Below are 12932 nucleotides of genomic sequence, written 5' to 3'. Positions count from 1 at the left end.
CTAAGCAGCTCTAGTGGCCTAGAGGTAGAGTTCTTTTCTCACAATCAGGAGGCTGTGAGTTCAATCCTATATATAGGCTAATATTGGAAATAGATTCTCCTACTTTTGCAGAGGATTGGATTGATCCCTTCCAACTGTGTTATTCTATTTTCTGTACTATATCCTTTTCTTTTTCTTTATTTTAATATAATTTTTTTATTTTATTTTTACAACCAGTCCATCTTCCATTTAAACAGTGTGTTGTCTGGGTACAAATATCTTGTACAATAACAATTATAATTAATACAAGTTTTTTACTGTAACGTTAATGACTACATTTTACTTTAAACTACTCTACATACTACATACATTATATAACAATCCCCTTCTTAACTTATTTAACTCTATATTCATATGCTAGAAAAAGACTATCTCCTTTTCTATGATATTGAAAGGAGAAGGTTACAGTACAATTCCTGGTAACACCCAATACAAATATCGATGTTCATTCTGAAATCATCACATTTCATTTTGATGAGATAGATCATTCCACCTCAGTTATTGAAAAGTATTCTCAGCCATGTTCTGTAAAATTCTTGCACGAGGTCATATAGGTTTGTCAAGAGTAGAATGGTCCTGCCCTTCAGATCTGAAGAGAAAAAGGTGCTTTCCAGGTATGGAGTGCAAGTCCATTTGCCATTTCTTAAACCAGACTGCAATTGAATGCCATTTGACTTGGCCATGGTCTTACCTTTACATGCACCATTATGCCTTCCATGTGGTATTCTGTTAATGAGAAGTATATATCCATCTTCTGTTTCAACATGATATTCCTCACTTGGATAGTTATGGAAATGGATAATTTCACTCTGTCCATAGGAAAAAAAGATAACAGAGCAAACTTGTGTGAATTTATATTTTCTGAACATAAATGGGCAAACAAGATGATGAATACTGTAGAAACCTCAGGCATATTCCTCTTCCATGACCTCCAACATCAAGAAAGTTGCCAAAATTATAGACCTTCAAAAGATGGACCATAAGCAAGATCAGATTTATTTGTTGAGGATCCACTGATTAGAGTGGGACACTTGAGCCTAGAATATTGAACCTTTTCATAATATTCTAATTTTCTGAGATTGTGGATTCGGGGTTTTCATGAGCTGTAAGCCATAATCATCTCAATTATGACAAATCATGGCTTGAACTAACTTGCTTTGCATGTAATGAGTCTATCTCATATATTAAGTTGCATTACTGAAATAAATGAACTTTTGCATGATATTCTAATTTTTTGAGTTTCACCTGTACTTGACACCTGTACTTTAGCGTGATGAAAGCCAGTTGGATATATACTAGGTATATTTGTCACCTTGAGTTATTTATAAATATATAGGTTGGATATAAAAAACTAAATAAAAAATTAAAAAATGTTCTTGACTTTACTTTTCTTTCATTATTTGGTGATTTTTATATTGTATAAAATAGCATTTAGCATTAAAGATTTCTATATCACACTGGAGTAAATGCACTAAATAACCCTTTGAGGGCTATAGATTTGGCAGTGATGCCTCTTTGGCATTTCCTTTATGTATCTGGTTTCAAAATATAACAGTCAAAATGAATTTAACATACAATATTCATAAAACACTCCGGGTCCAGTTTATAGTTAGTGTCAAGTCTTTCTGAAGTTTCCAGGCCTTCCAAGCTGAGCATTCCATGGCATAGATAAGCCATTATGATGAAACTCCTCATCTTCATCCTATACGAAGCAATTCAGTTATTGATTAACTTTTTAGAAACATGCGTTTCCTGAAGATGCAAAGCATCTGTTGCCCTGAAATATCTTCTGCTATCTGTTGCCTTAACCAGAAACAGTCCCCTGAGCAGAATTTTACTTCTAAAGAGAACGGGCACAAATCCATACCAATTAGAAAATGGCTTCAATCTGAATGAGTGCTGAAAAGTCATTAAGCTCACTTCAACAGTGGACTAAACAAATGTCAAACAAGGATCCACATCAAGTTTAAGCAACAGAGAAACCTACTGGCTAGGTTTCATACATATCTTTCTCTCATGTTTCCACATTACCTCTTTCACCTATTTACCTCCTATGTGAATTAAATGATAGGAAAAAGGACTCTAGGATAAACTTTCCAACCAATCAAAAATAGCTGAAGCCATCTGCTCAGTTTTTGCCAAAGATAGCTGCATTCCATAATCTTAACCAGAGGTTATGCTGAATGTTGCTATAGGTTTTGTATAGTAGTGCCGGCGTACTCATTGTTAATTGGTTCCAGGAGGCTCACGGAGTACCAAAAACAATGAATACCAGACACATTTTTCTCATAAGGAATAACATAGTGAGTGTGCTATATTAGCATACTCCAAAACCTGACACCTGATTGGTCCGCACGGACCGCAACCGGATTGGTTGACTCAGCGGCTGTGATTGGAGCATTAGGAATCTACTGTGATTGGCCGAGCCGATCGTGGGAGATTCAAAGCGCTGCCATTGGCTGCCGAGCCGGGAGCAATCCCTATATGAAGGGTTGCTGCGGCTCCAGTTTCCTTGTACTGAGCTGAACTAAAATAAAGAGCTGAAAGTTACTATGGTCTCGTGTCTCTCTGGGAACCGATCCACCCCGATCTAACACTGGCGACGAAGGTGGGATCGTGAGACAAGAGACCAACTGAGCACGTGGCGAAGCGGCACAGCGTGACAGACAGCATGGCCGGCAGTACCTCGCCACCCGCACCCTTCAACCCCGCTGCTGAGGATTGGGAATCTTACACCGATAGATTCCAAATGTTCCTTGAATGCAGCAACCTCAAGAATGCCAACGGCCAAAAGAAAAGGGCTGTATTCCTAACACACTGTGGGCCCGCAGTGTTCAAGATGGCCAAAGCCCTGGCCAAACCAGCCGACGTCAAGGAGATGGACTGGGCTGATCTCGAGCCCAAACTATGAAATCACTATGCCCCCCACCGTGCCCATCCTCATCCGGTGGCACGAATTCTACCGGCAGGACCAGTGCGAGGGCGAGGGGCTCAGTGACTTTGTGGTGGCGCTGAGGGATCTTGGAGGCCTGTGTGACTTCACTGACCTGGACGAAGCCCTGCGAGACCGCGTCGTCCTAGGACTCAGGGACCCCATCCTACAAAGCCGGCTCATGGCAAAAGGCGACATTTCCCTCGCCAATGCCCTTGTTGAGGCCGCTGCCACCAAGGCGACCCCCAAATCGGCAGCCCGGATGCGGCAAACGAGCACAGCAGACCGACTGGTGGCTATCCAGACGACCCCAACACCGGAGAAGCATGTTGAGACCAGCCAGCGAGAAACCATCACCACCCACCACGGCAACATTGACTCCTTCTCGGAAACTGCGGACGAGGAGGAGGAGATCCACCGGCTCCAGACAGCACGGGATCGGCGAGAACCGAGGGGACGTAAGTCGAGGTTCTAATGTGCCGGCTGCGGAGGCGATCACCCCCGCTCGGAATGCCGTTTCCTTGAGGCCATTTGCTGGCATTACGAAAAGCGGGGGCACATCACCAGAGTGTGCCAGAACAAAAGGAACTACAGCCCCCGACGACGAGATGACAGCCCCCGACGGCAAGATGGCACCCCCACCAAGCCCAGAGACCGCCACACGGAAAGCCGCTGGAGCCGAGAGGGCCGGAGCAAGCGACTTAGCGAGGCGAGGCAGAGGGAGGAGACCCACCAGACGGTCGTCATCGGCCATTCCTCCACCATCGACGCCAGAAAGGTACACGTGACAGTGGGTATCGAGGACCAACCATGCGAGATGGAGGTGGACTCCGGGTCCTACCTCTCCATGGTTTCCTGGTGCACAATCAAGCGCCTGGCACCCACCATCCGCCACCGCGAGTTGGAAGACCAGAAACTAACCCTCAAGGACTACCAGGGAAACCGCATCCCTGTAGTTGGAATAGGACACTTTAAAATTTCATTCAAGGGGCGTACAGAAGTGTTGCCCCTGACAATCGACGACCGAGACTGCCCAAGCCTCCTGGGACTGCAGTGGTTCGCATCCCTGGGCATCGAAGTGACCGGGATACACCACATTGACGAGGCGGACTGGGAAGAGGCTCTTGTGAGGGATTTCCAGGAAGTCTTCGACGACAGCTTAGGCAAGTACCGGGGGTCCCCAATTGCATTTAATCTAGACCCAAGCATCGCCCCAATCCGCCTTAAGCTGCGACGAGTGCCATTTGCACTCAAACCCAAGATAGATGAGCAACTAGACAAGCTCATCGTTCAAGGGGTGCTGGAGCCAATCGATCACGCCCGGTGGGAGACCCCCATAGTCACCCCCATCAAACCAGATGGGTCCGTGAGAATCTGCGGGGACTATAAGGCCACCCTCAACCATGCGCTCCAACAGAGCGCATACCCTGTGCCAGTAGTACAGCACCTTCTGCACTCACTGGGGGGAGGCCGGGTCTTCGCGAAACTTGACCTGGCACAAGCCTACCAACAACTGCCGGTCGATGCCACAACTGCCGAAGCCCAGACGATTGTGACCCACCGAGGGGCCTTCCGTTGTAACCGACTCCAATTCGGAGTCAGCGTGGCGCCAGGGGTCTTCCAGAGCCTAATGGAGAGGCTTCTTCAAGGCATAAAGGGGGTGGTGCCCTATTTTGATGATGTACTAGTGGCCGCGACAAACGAGAAACAATTGGAAGCCCGGCTAAGGGAGGTACTGAAGAAATTCAGAGACTCGGGACTTAAAGTTAAGAAAGAGAAATGCCAACTGAGGGCAGAAAGGGTCGAATTTCTGGGGTACCTCCTAGACAGACACGGGATCCACCCCACAGAAAAAAAACTTAGAGCCATCAAGGAAGCCCCAAGACCAAGAAACAAAACCGAACTGCAAGCCTTCCTGGGGCTCATTAACTTTTACAATGTTTTCCTGCCCCAGAAGGCAACCGTGGTGGAACCGTTGCACAGGCTGTTGGATAAAACAGCCATTTGGACCTGGGGGAAGCGGGAGGAAAACGCTTTTGCTAACACAAAAAACCTACTAACCTCCAATGCGGTCCTCATCCAATATAGCGAGACCCTGCCGTTGACAGTGACATGCGATGCCTCATCATTCGGAGTCGGAGCCATCCTCAGCCACACGCTGCCGGATGGTAAGGAAGCACCCATCGCTTTCTTTTCAAGGACGCTGTCCAAGCCGGAAAGGAATTACAGTCAGCTGGACAAGGAAGCCCTAGCAGTCGTCGCCGGCATCAAAAGATTCCATGAGTACCTTTATGGTAGGACTTTTACCATCGTCATCGACCACAAGCCGCTGCTAGGGATCCTGGCAGGGAATAAGGCCACCCCGAACATCCTATCACCGAGGATGACAAGGTGGTCCGAATTCCTTGCCGCCTACAATTACCAGCTGACACACCGACCCGGCAAGGACATCTCACACGTGGACGCATTGAGCCATTCCCCACTACCAGACCTGGAAGACGACCCAGCACCCACAACGACAACCCCGCAAATAGAAACATTACCCAACCCACTCCTGACCGCGCCAGACATTGCCAGAGAAACCAATAAAGACAAGCGGCTGACGCGGGTCTTGAGCTGGGTGGGAAAAGGATGGCCTGAAGGGGACAGAGACGAACAATTCAAACCCTTCAGAAACTGACAAACTGAACTCTTTACCCAAAAGGGCTGCATACTTTGGGGGGACAGAGTTGTTATTCCAGAGACTTTGCAGGAAAGGGTGTTGGGAATGCTGCATGAGGGGCACCCAGGGATGGTTAAGATGAAAAGCCTGGCCAGGAGTTACGCCTGGTGGCCAGGAATGGACAAACAAATTGAAAACTGGGTAGCCACATGCAAAAGGTGCCAGGAGACTAGACCAAGCCCCCCCACCGCCCCGATCCGAGAGTGGGAAACTCCAAGAGGCCCCTGGTCTAGAATCCACATAGACTTCGCGGGGCCAACCAAGGGACATATGTACCTCATCACTGTCGATGCTTACTCCAACTGGTTGGAGGTAAGCACCATGGAATCAATGACAACAGAGGCCGTCATCAAGAAACTAAGCAAACTCTTTGCCACGCATGGCCTGCCAGATGTGCTAGTGTCGGATAATGGGCCACAGTTTACTGCACTAGCATTCGAACAATTCCTGGCAGGTCAGGGCATACGCCATGCACTAACCGTGCCCACTCATCCGGCGGTGAACGGGCGGGCGGAACGCATGGTTCAATACACAAAAAATACAATTCAAAAAATCGAAACCGGCAACATACAAGACAAAATTAATAAAATGCTTCTTATCCAGCACATCACACCCAGCTCAACCACAAACAAAAGCCCAGCAGAATTATTGATGGGCAGAAAGCTAAGATCCACATTAGACAGAATGCACCCCACATACAACCCGGAAAAACCCCCGGACTCCTCCAGCAAATACAGGACATTTAACATTGGAGATACCGTCTATGCTAAAAACTTTACAGGGGACACAATCTGGGTACCGGCAACAATCACCCAAATAACGGGCCCCCGGTCTTACCGACTGCAAACCACCGACGGAAGAAGCTGGAAGCGGCACATCGACCAGCTAAGGTCAAGAATAGCCGCTAACAGCAACCAAACACCCGACCAAGAGGGGGGAACATCAAACAATAAAGAAAGAGGCGAAGAGAATGCTAAAACGCAAACAGAACACCCCCCACCCAGAATAAACCAACCCAAATTAAACCAACCTTACTCAACAGTAGACGCTGGACCAGCCGATCAGGAACTTCAGGAGACTTCACCTGGAAGGAGCAGCCTAGCCAGTTCAACCAGCCCGAGTAGACCGGGAGGGAGCCACCAAATAAGGCCCGGCTCACCCTTCCAGGCGGTTCCATCCCAGGGAACTGGAGTGACAAGGAGTCCGTCTGAACCGGTCGAGGACCTCGCTGGAACTGAACCGCGCAGGTCAACTAGGTGGGTACGAAACCCCGCCTACCTACGCGACTACATCACTACGCACCGCCAGACGAAACCAAGAGGGGAGGGGTGTGCTATATTAGCATACTCCAAAACCTGACACCTGATTGGTCCGCACAGACCGCAACCGGATTGGTTGACTCAGTGGCTGTGATTGGAGCGTTAGGAATCTACTGCGATTGGCCGAGCTGATCGCGGGAGATTCAAAGTGCTGCCATTGGCCGCCGAGCTGGGAGCAATCCCTATATGAAGGGTTGCTGCGGCTCCAGTTTCCTTGTACTGAGCTGAACTAAAATAAAGAGCTGAAAGTTACTATGGTCTCGTGTCTCTCTGGGAACCGATCCACCCCGATCTAACAGTGAGTCTCAAGGCAGCCAAAATTGACAAATTCTAACTTGTGCATTGAGTACCAAATACATGATAAGTATCAGGTCAAAATGTTTATGACAATATGCATTGAGTACCAAATTAAATGGATTTTAAAGCAGTTCGTTACCAAGTACCACTGGGTTTCAAAGTATTTGTAAGACACTATACCATTACATTTTACTTAAAATTCTTAGCCAGGCTATTAGTATATACTATTTGTCCTGTTGCAGGTTCTAATCACACACAAACACAGTTGCAATGGAATTTAACACTTCACTTCAAGATGTGAGAGATAAACAGCGAACCCAATCCAATCTCTGGTCCAAGAATAAAGTCAGGTTTGTCATCCAGTCCAAAGATTAGAGATTCAAGGTTTCTTACACAAATAGAAGCCACACACAAGTATCATATAAGAGGTAGAAATCAGTCAAATCCCAGACCCAGGAAAGACAGCATGTATCAGAACTGTTTCTTAAATAAGGCTACAGTCAGCTATCCCTAACCAGGGGATTTACTTGTTTGGCAAGAAGCCGCTTTGATCTCTTCTCTACTCATTGAACCTGGGTATGGGAAGTCTTATGGGAGGATAGTACTCTTTCATCTTGACACAAACAGCAAAAGAAATTGTCTATTCTATTACGTTGGATTCTCTTAGATCAGTTCCAACTGGAAGATTTTTTTTGTGTAAAAGCCAAGTGTGTTGCAAATAAATAAATTAAAAACCTAGACCAAGTAGAGCTACAGTTATTTCTTGAAAAATCAAGTGGCCAGGAGTCAAAGAACTGCACAAGCAGTATGTTTACGACTGGCTATGTGAGACAGCACATCTAAGATACACCAGATTGGTAAAACCAGCTAAAATCTTTATGCATATTTGTTTCTGAAGTAGCTGCCATGCCCTGTTTCCATACGGAGATTCCTCCCATTAGAGATATACCTTTTTTGGATGGAGTTGCCTTCCCCTTACAGATCAGAACCATGGCCCGGCAATTGCATCCATGCTTGATAGCCCTATTGCAGTGGTAATGGTGATGAGGAGTGTGTGGTTTTATTGGCTGACTCCATATTTATGGAAAAACATGTTATTGAAATTGAGGCTGTCCCATCACCCTTGTTGCAATTTAGATGGAGTTTAGTTGGTAGAAATATGATGTGAATATCTGTAACACTGTCATTAATTAGATTGTGCCAGCTCTTCTTATTCTTAATTTGTAAGGCTGTTTTATTTGTTGTGCTGGTTACACTGGAAGGCTGGTAATCTAAGAAGGTTAATATTGATGAGAGGTAAGGTGTCTCTTCATATCTGGAATAGTCAAGTATTATGCAACTGTATTCAAGCAACTGTATTATGAAAAATATATTTCCTCCTTTTTAACCTCAAGAAAAAACTGCAATAGGATTAGTCTTTAGGCTTATTTACTTCCCCATCCTTTACAGGATTCTCTGAGTGGTTTATAATGTAGAAGCATTATTTGCATATTGCCCCAATAATCTGGGTCCCCATTTTATCAACCTTAGATGGATGGAAGGTTGACCCAGTCTCAAGCCCTGGCAAGATCGAACTGCAGGCTATAGAAGTTGCCTGCAATCCTGCACTTTAATCACTGCTCCATCACGGCTCAGAAAGAGGGAGTGAGACACACAAAATCCAAAGTCTTTAAGCAACCTCCCGCCATCTAAACATAAAAGCAGACTGTAAATTATAGAAAAAAGAGGTACTGAAGCCTATGCAATACTGTGAGAGGGGGTGAGGAGACCAATATTTTCATCCAGCCTGGGTAGTAATTGAAAGAGTGCCCACTGGAAAATATAGGGACTGAGCAGAACTATAAATTTTTAGAAGGGGTGGGAAAACCCAGGGCAAGGATAGTTCATTGAGATAACTGTCAGATAAAAACCAGAAATTTAACTTCCAATCTTCTGGAGACCATATGAGTCCATCAACCCAGGTAAAAATGGCTGCACGAAGCAGCAACCAGGTGTTCAAAGGAGAGGACATGACATGTGATAGTTGATCAGAATTAGAACTATCCCTAGATCAGAAAGAAGGGCTTAAAAAGCATTGTTTTAAAGCAGAGCTAATACAGGGAGAGGTGAGTAGCAATTTAACTAGGTGACTGAAGCTCCTGTATTCATTCTCTATTTTATTGAAAGAAGGCACCAGTACTTTTTAAATATGAAAACAAATTCAGTGTGCTGATTCATATAAATGAATTTAACTAGTAAGTGATTTATTAATTTCCTAGCCCAAAGTTTCCCAGTCTATTCAACTATCCTCCTCCTACCACCTGTTTGGCATTACATAGTCAGTAATATATTCTAGAAGCAATTTGGAATAAACATAAGGGTTGTGAGATTAAAAAAAAATATTTTCATAGATTTTGTACTCACTGATCCTAAAAATATTCTTTCAGTCACCGATCCAGTTGTTTCTCTTAATCCCTTCTTCTATCATCTCTCTAGAAGACTCAATCAACTTTCAAGGTGAAAGAATTTCTTTCAAATCCTGAACATGTAGGAAGAGTCAACATTGGTCACCCTCTCTGAATATCCATGAGTTGGGTGTTTATATTTGTAGGGAGAAAACTTTGCTCATGAGGTTTTCTTTACAGCCACTTCTCTGTCCATAGACATAGAATTGCCTGCGAGAATGTTCTCAGTGGTTTATCCTTTTGAGCAGCATCAACAAGGGAGGAATTGCTTGTACAACAGTGCTTCCCTTAAAATTCAGTTCAGATAATGAGGGCTGATAGAAATGAAGCAAAAATACAATTGCTTATGAAGCTTTTTCAAAAGGCAACTGGACTTGGTTTTCCTTGAAGACTTTTTGTCAGACCTGCCCCAGTCAGACCTCTTAGGAAAGAAAGACCCTCAACTGCATTTATGTGAAGTGATAGGTTCTTTTACTGAAGGTTGCTCGTTGCAGTAAAGTCAGGCCATAACTGAAGTTTCCCATGCAAAAGGAGATAATTTTTTCCCCCCCTCCTCTTCCCCTTTGACAAGTTCATCTTCAGTCAATGGAAAGTCATCTAGGTGTTTTGAGAATCATTGAGGCATTTGGAGCAATCCATATTCCATTCTCAGGGTGCCTGGCCTTGAGTGCCGGCACAAATTGGTTCTGTGCTGCCCTGGTTTTTGTCAAGCTGTCATTTTCCCCTCCCTATTTCCCATCTCATCCCCATACATGTTTATTGCCCATTTGTCTCTCTAGCTCTTGATGTCAGGATCCTGGCCAGGTGCCAAGCCAAAGATGGCAAGACTGACATTCTGTCCCCCTTCTCAGAGATGTTAATCTGTAGAGGAAACCAAAGAGAAGGGGAAGAGACAGATGCAAAGGCATAATTAATTTGACAGTCACTGAGGTTTACCTGGGTATTATTCGTGGAACTTCTTAAGTAGCTTGGATGCTTTAATATGTTTGGAATCCATGCACTCAGTTTCAAAGGGAAGGATATACCTCAGTGCATGGGACAGTCCAATATATCCTTGACCTCACAATGTTGCTCTCCTTTGATCATGATGGGACTGGGAGGAAGTTTTGTTTCTAGGGGTAGGGATGAAGTGATTTCTGGTTTTAGGAGGCTGCAGTGTTTTTGCTAAGTTCAACAGGCCCAGGATTAATACCCCCTTTTATGGGGAAAGGGCCAACGTACTTTAGACCCAGTTTTTGGGAGGGTTTTCTAGACATCAGGTATTTGGTGGATAGATAGACTTTGTCCCAAACTTTAAGGTACTTAGACTTTGAACGCCTTTTGTTGGTTTATTTTTTATATGCTTCCCTTGCCTCCTCCAAAGCTTTTCTAACTACTGGTCAAATGTTTTATAATTGCAAAATCCATTCTTTTAAGGTGGAAGTTGGTGGAGGTAGCCTGGGGCTGTTAGGGGATAGATATAAAGTCCTGCCCCATGGCCATTTTAAAAAGAGTGAATCTAGGGGAGGGATCTGACCGGTGTAACTACTCGTTCATTGATTTATTTCTCCCTGCTCCTCCTCCTTCCCTCATGTCAGCCATTCTGTTTCCTGTTTCTCCATTGCAGCTCAGGATCCACTTTGATGGAAAGTGTAATTTAACAACCGGTTCATGTAGGATTGGGTTGGCCATCGCAGGAGGCTCGACCGACATGTGTGGCAGAACTGGGACATGGGGATGGACCATGCCTCCCACTACAACCAACCGGACCTTGGGCAAACCAGTTGCTAAAATATTTAAATCCCGCCACTGGGGAGGTCCTCCCCTAGAGATGCAGCTATTGTAGACATCATCATTCAGCCCATCCTGGAAGCATTCAATCAGCATGCCTTGCAATGTCGGTCAGTCAGCATGCCAGATCTCAGAATTCTTGGGTGTAGGCAGCTACAGGACAGCAACTCTGGTTTACGGTCTTGATCCTGGTTCTGGCCTTGTGGTCAGCCAGGCCAGCATTTTTGGAGTGCCTCTATGAACCAGTCAAAGCTCTGGGGCATCATTGTTGTGGAAGGTGCCCATTCACACACTGCAGTGTCCTTCAGCACCATGGTCACACACCATAACTTTGCCACTTCACTGGCTATGTCTGGACCATACTCTTGCATAGAGGTCCAGACTTGAGCCAGGAAGAACCCCAGCTGCTTAGGGTCTCCATTGTACTTCACTCCAAGGGCTGGTGGTTTGCGGCTTCTCCTTCTCAGTTGCGCAGCCCAGGCTGGAGCTGTTGGCTGAGCTGCTATGGTGGCAACTAGTTGTGGAGCCAGAGCCTTGCCTGAGTTGCTGAGGCAGGTACCACTGCAGCTGCAGCAGTGGCTGCAGCTGCGCCATCTCTTGCAGTGCTTGCACTGGTTGAGCTGCCAGCTGAGTCATCTGCACTAGGGCTTGACATGTTTTGAGGTTGCCAAATGCCCCCCATGGGTACTCAATCATGCACTCCAGCATCTCATCCTCCTGGATGGTCTTGCCCTGGCTTACCTCCTCCTCAAGTTCTTACAGCTCTCTCTGGCAGCTTCCCTGGCTCCCACATGTGAATGTTACCTCAGAGAGCTTTTCTTCCCAATCTTCCTTCCTTCCAATCCTGTTGACCATCAGGTTCTCCCACTGGTTTTCTTTCCACCTCACCTAGTCATTCAGAAAGGACTGCTCTCCCATAGGTTCTCAAGGATACCACTTACCCCAGGCTTCAACTTCCTCCTGATCACTTTCGTGGATTGACATATTTTGCCCAGCTCCCATGGTAGAGGTTTCTCTCTGGGTTAGCTGTTATTGCAATTCTGGCCTAATGTCAGACCTGACCGAGTCAGATCCTTTAGGAAAGAAAGACCCTTGACTCCATTTGGGTGAAGTGATAGGCTCTTTTACTAAAGATTGCTGGTTGCAGTAAAGTCAGGGCCCAATGAAAGATTCCCAAGCAAAAGGTTACACATTTTTCTCCTTGTCCCAGCCCTCCTTCCTTTGACTAGTTCATCTTCAGGAAAGTCATCTAGGTGTTTTTAGAATCGCTGAAATGTTTAAGGTGATCCACATTTCGTTCTCAGGGTGCGTGGTCTTGAGTGCTGGCACAAAATGGTTCTGTGCTGCCCTGGTCTTCAACAAGCTGTCATCCCCCCTCCCTATTTCCCATCACAACCTCCTACAAGTTT

At 45.7% G+C, this 12932-nt stretch overlaps 1 protein-coding gene across 1 annotated transcript in view; it reads right to left on the bottom strand.

Moving 5' to 3' along the window:
* Positions 1-1716, bottom strand: part of LOC113425158 (lysosomal acid lipase/cholesteryl ester hydrolase-like) — a 34952-nt gene extending 33236 nt beyond the window's left edge. The window contains exons 1-2 of the mRNA XM_087965675.1: positions 1615-1716; positions 731-848 (exon numbers count right to left, since the gene is read on the bottom strand). Of these exons, the coding sequence (XP_087821801.1) occupies positions 731-848; positions 1615-1716 (220 nt within the window). The remainder of the gene's footprint in view (positions 1-730; positions 849-1614) is intronic.
* Positions 1717-12932: the final 11216 nt, after the last annotated feature.

Source organism: Notechis scutatus, chromosome 4, assembly GCF_049901735.1.
Source record: "Notechis scutatus isolate UNSWTSFEM ecotype Mainland chromosome 4, rNotScu1.2, whole genome shotgun sequence".
In the NCBI taxonomy this organism is placed as follows: domain Eukaryota; kingdom Metazoa; phylum Chordata; class Lepidosauria; order Squamata; family Elapidae; genus Notechis; species Notechis scutatus.
The sequence above is the reverse complement of the archived record's forward strand: the minus strand, read 5'-3'. Positions and strand labels throughout refer to the sequence as shown.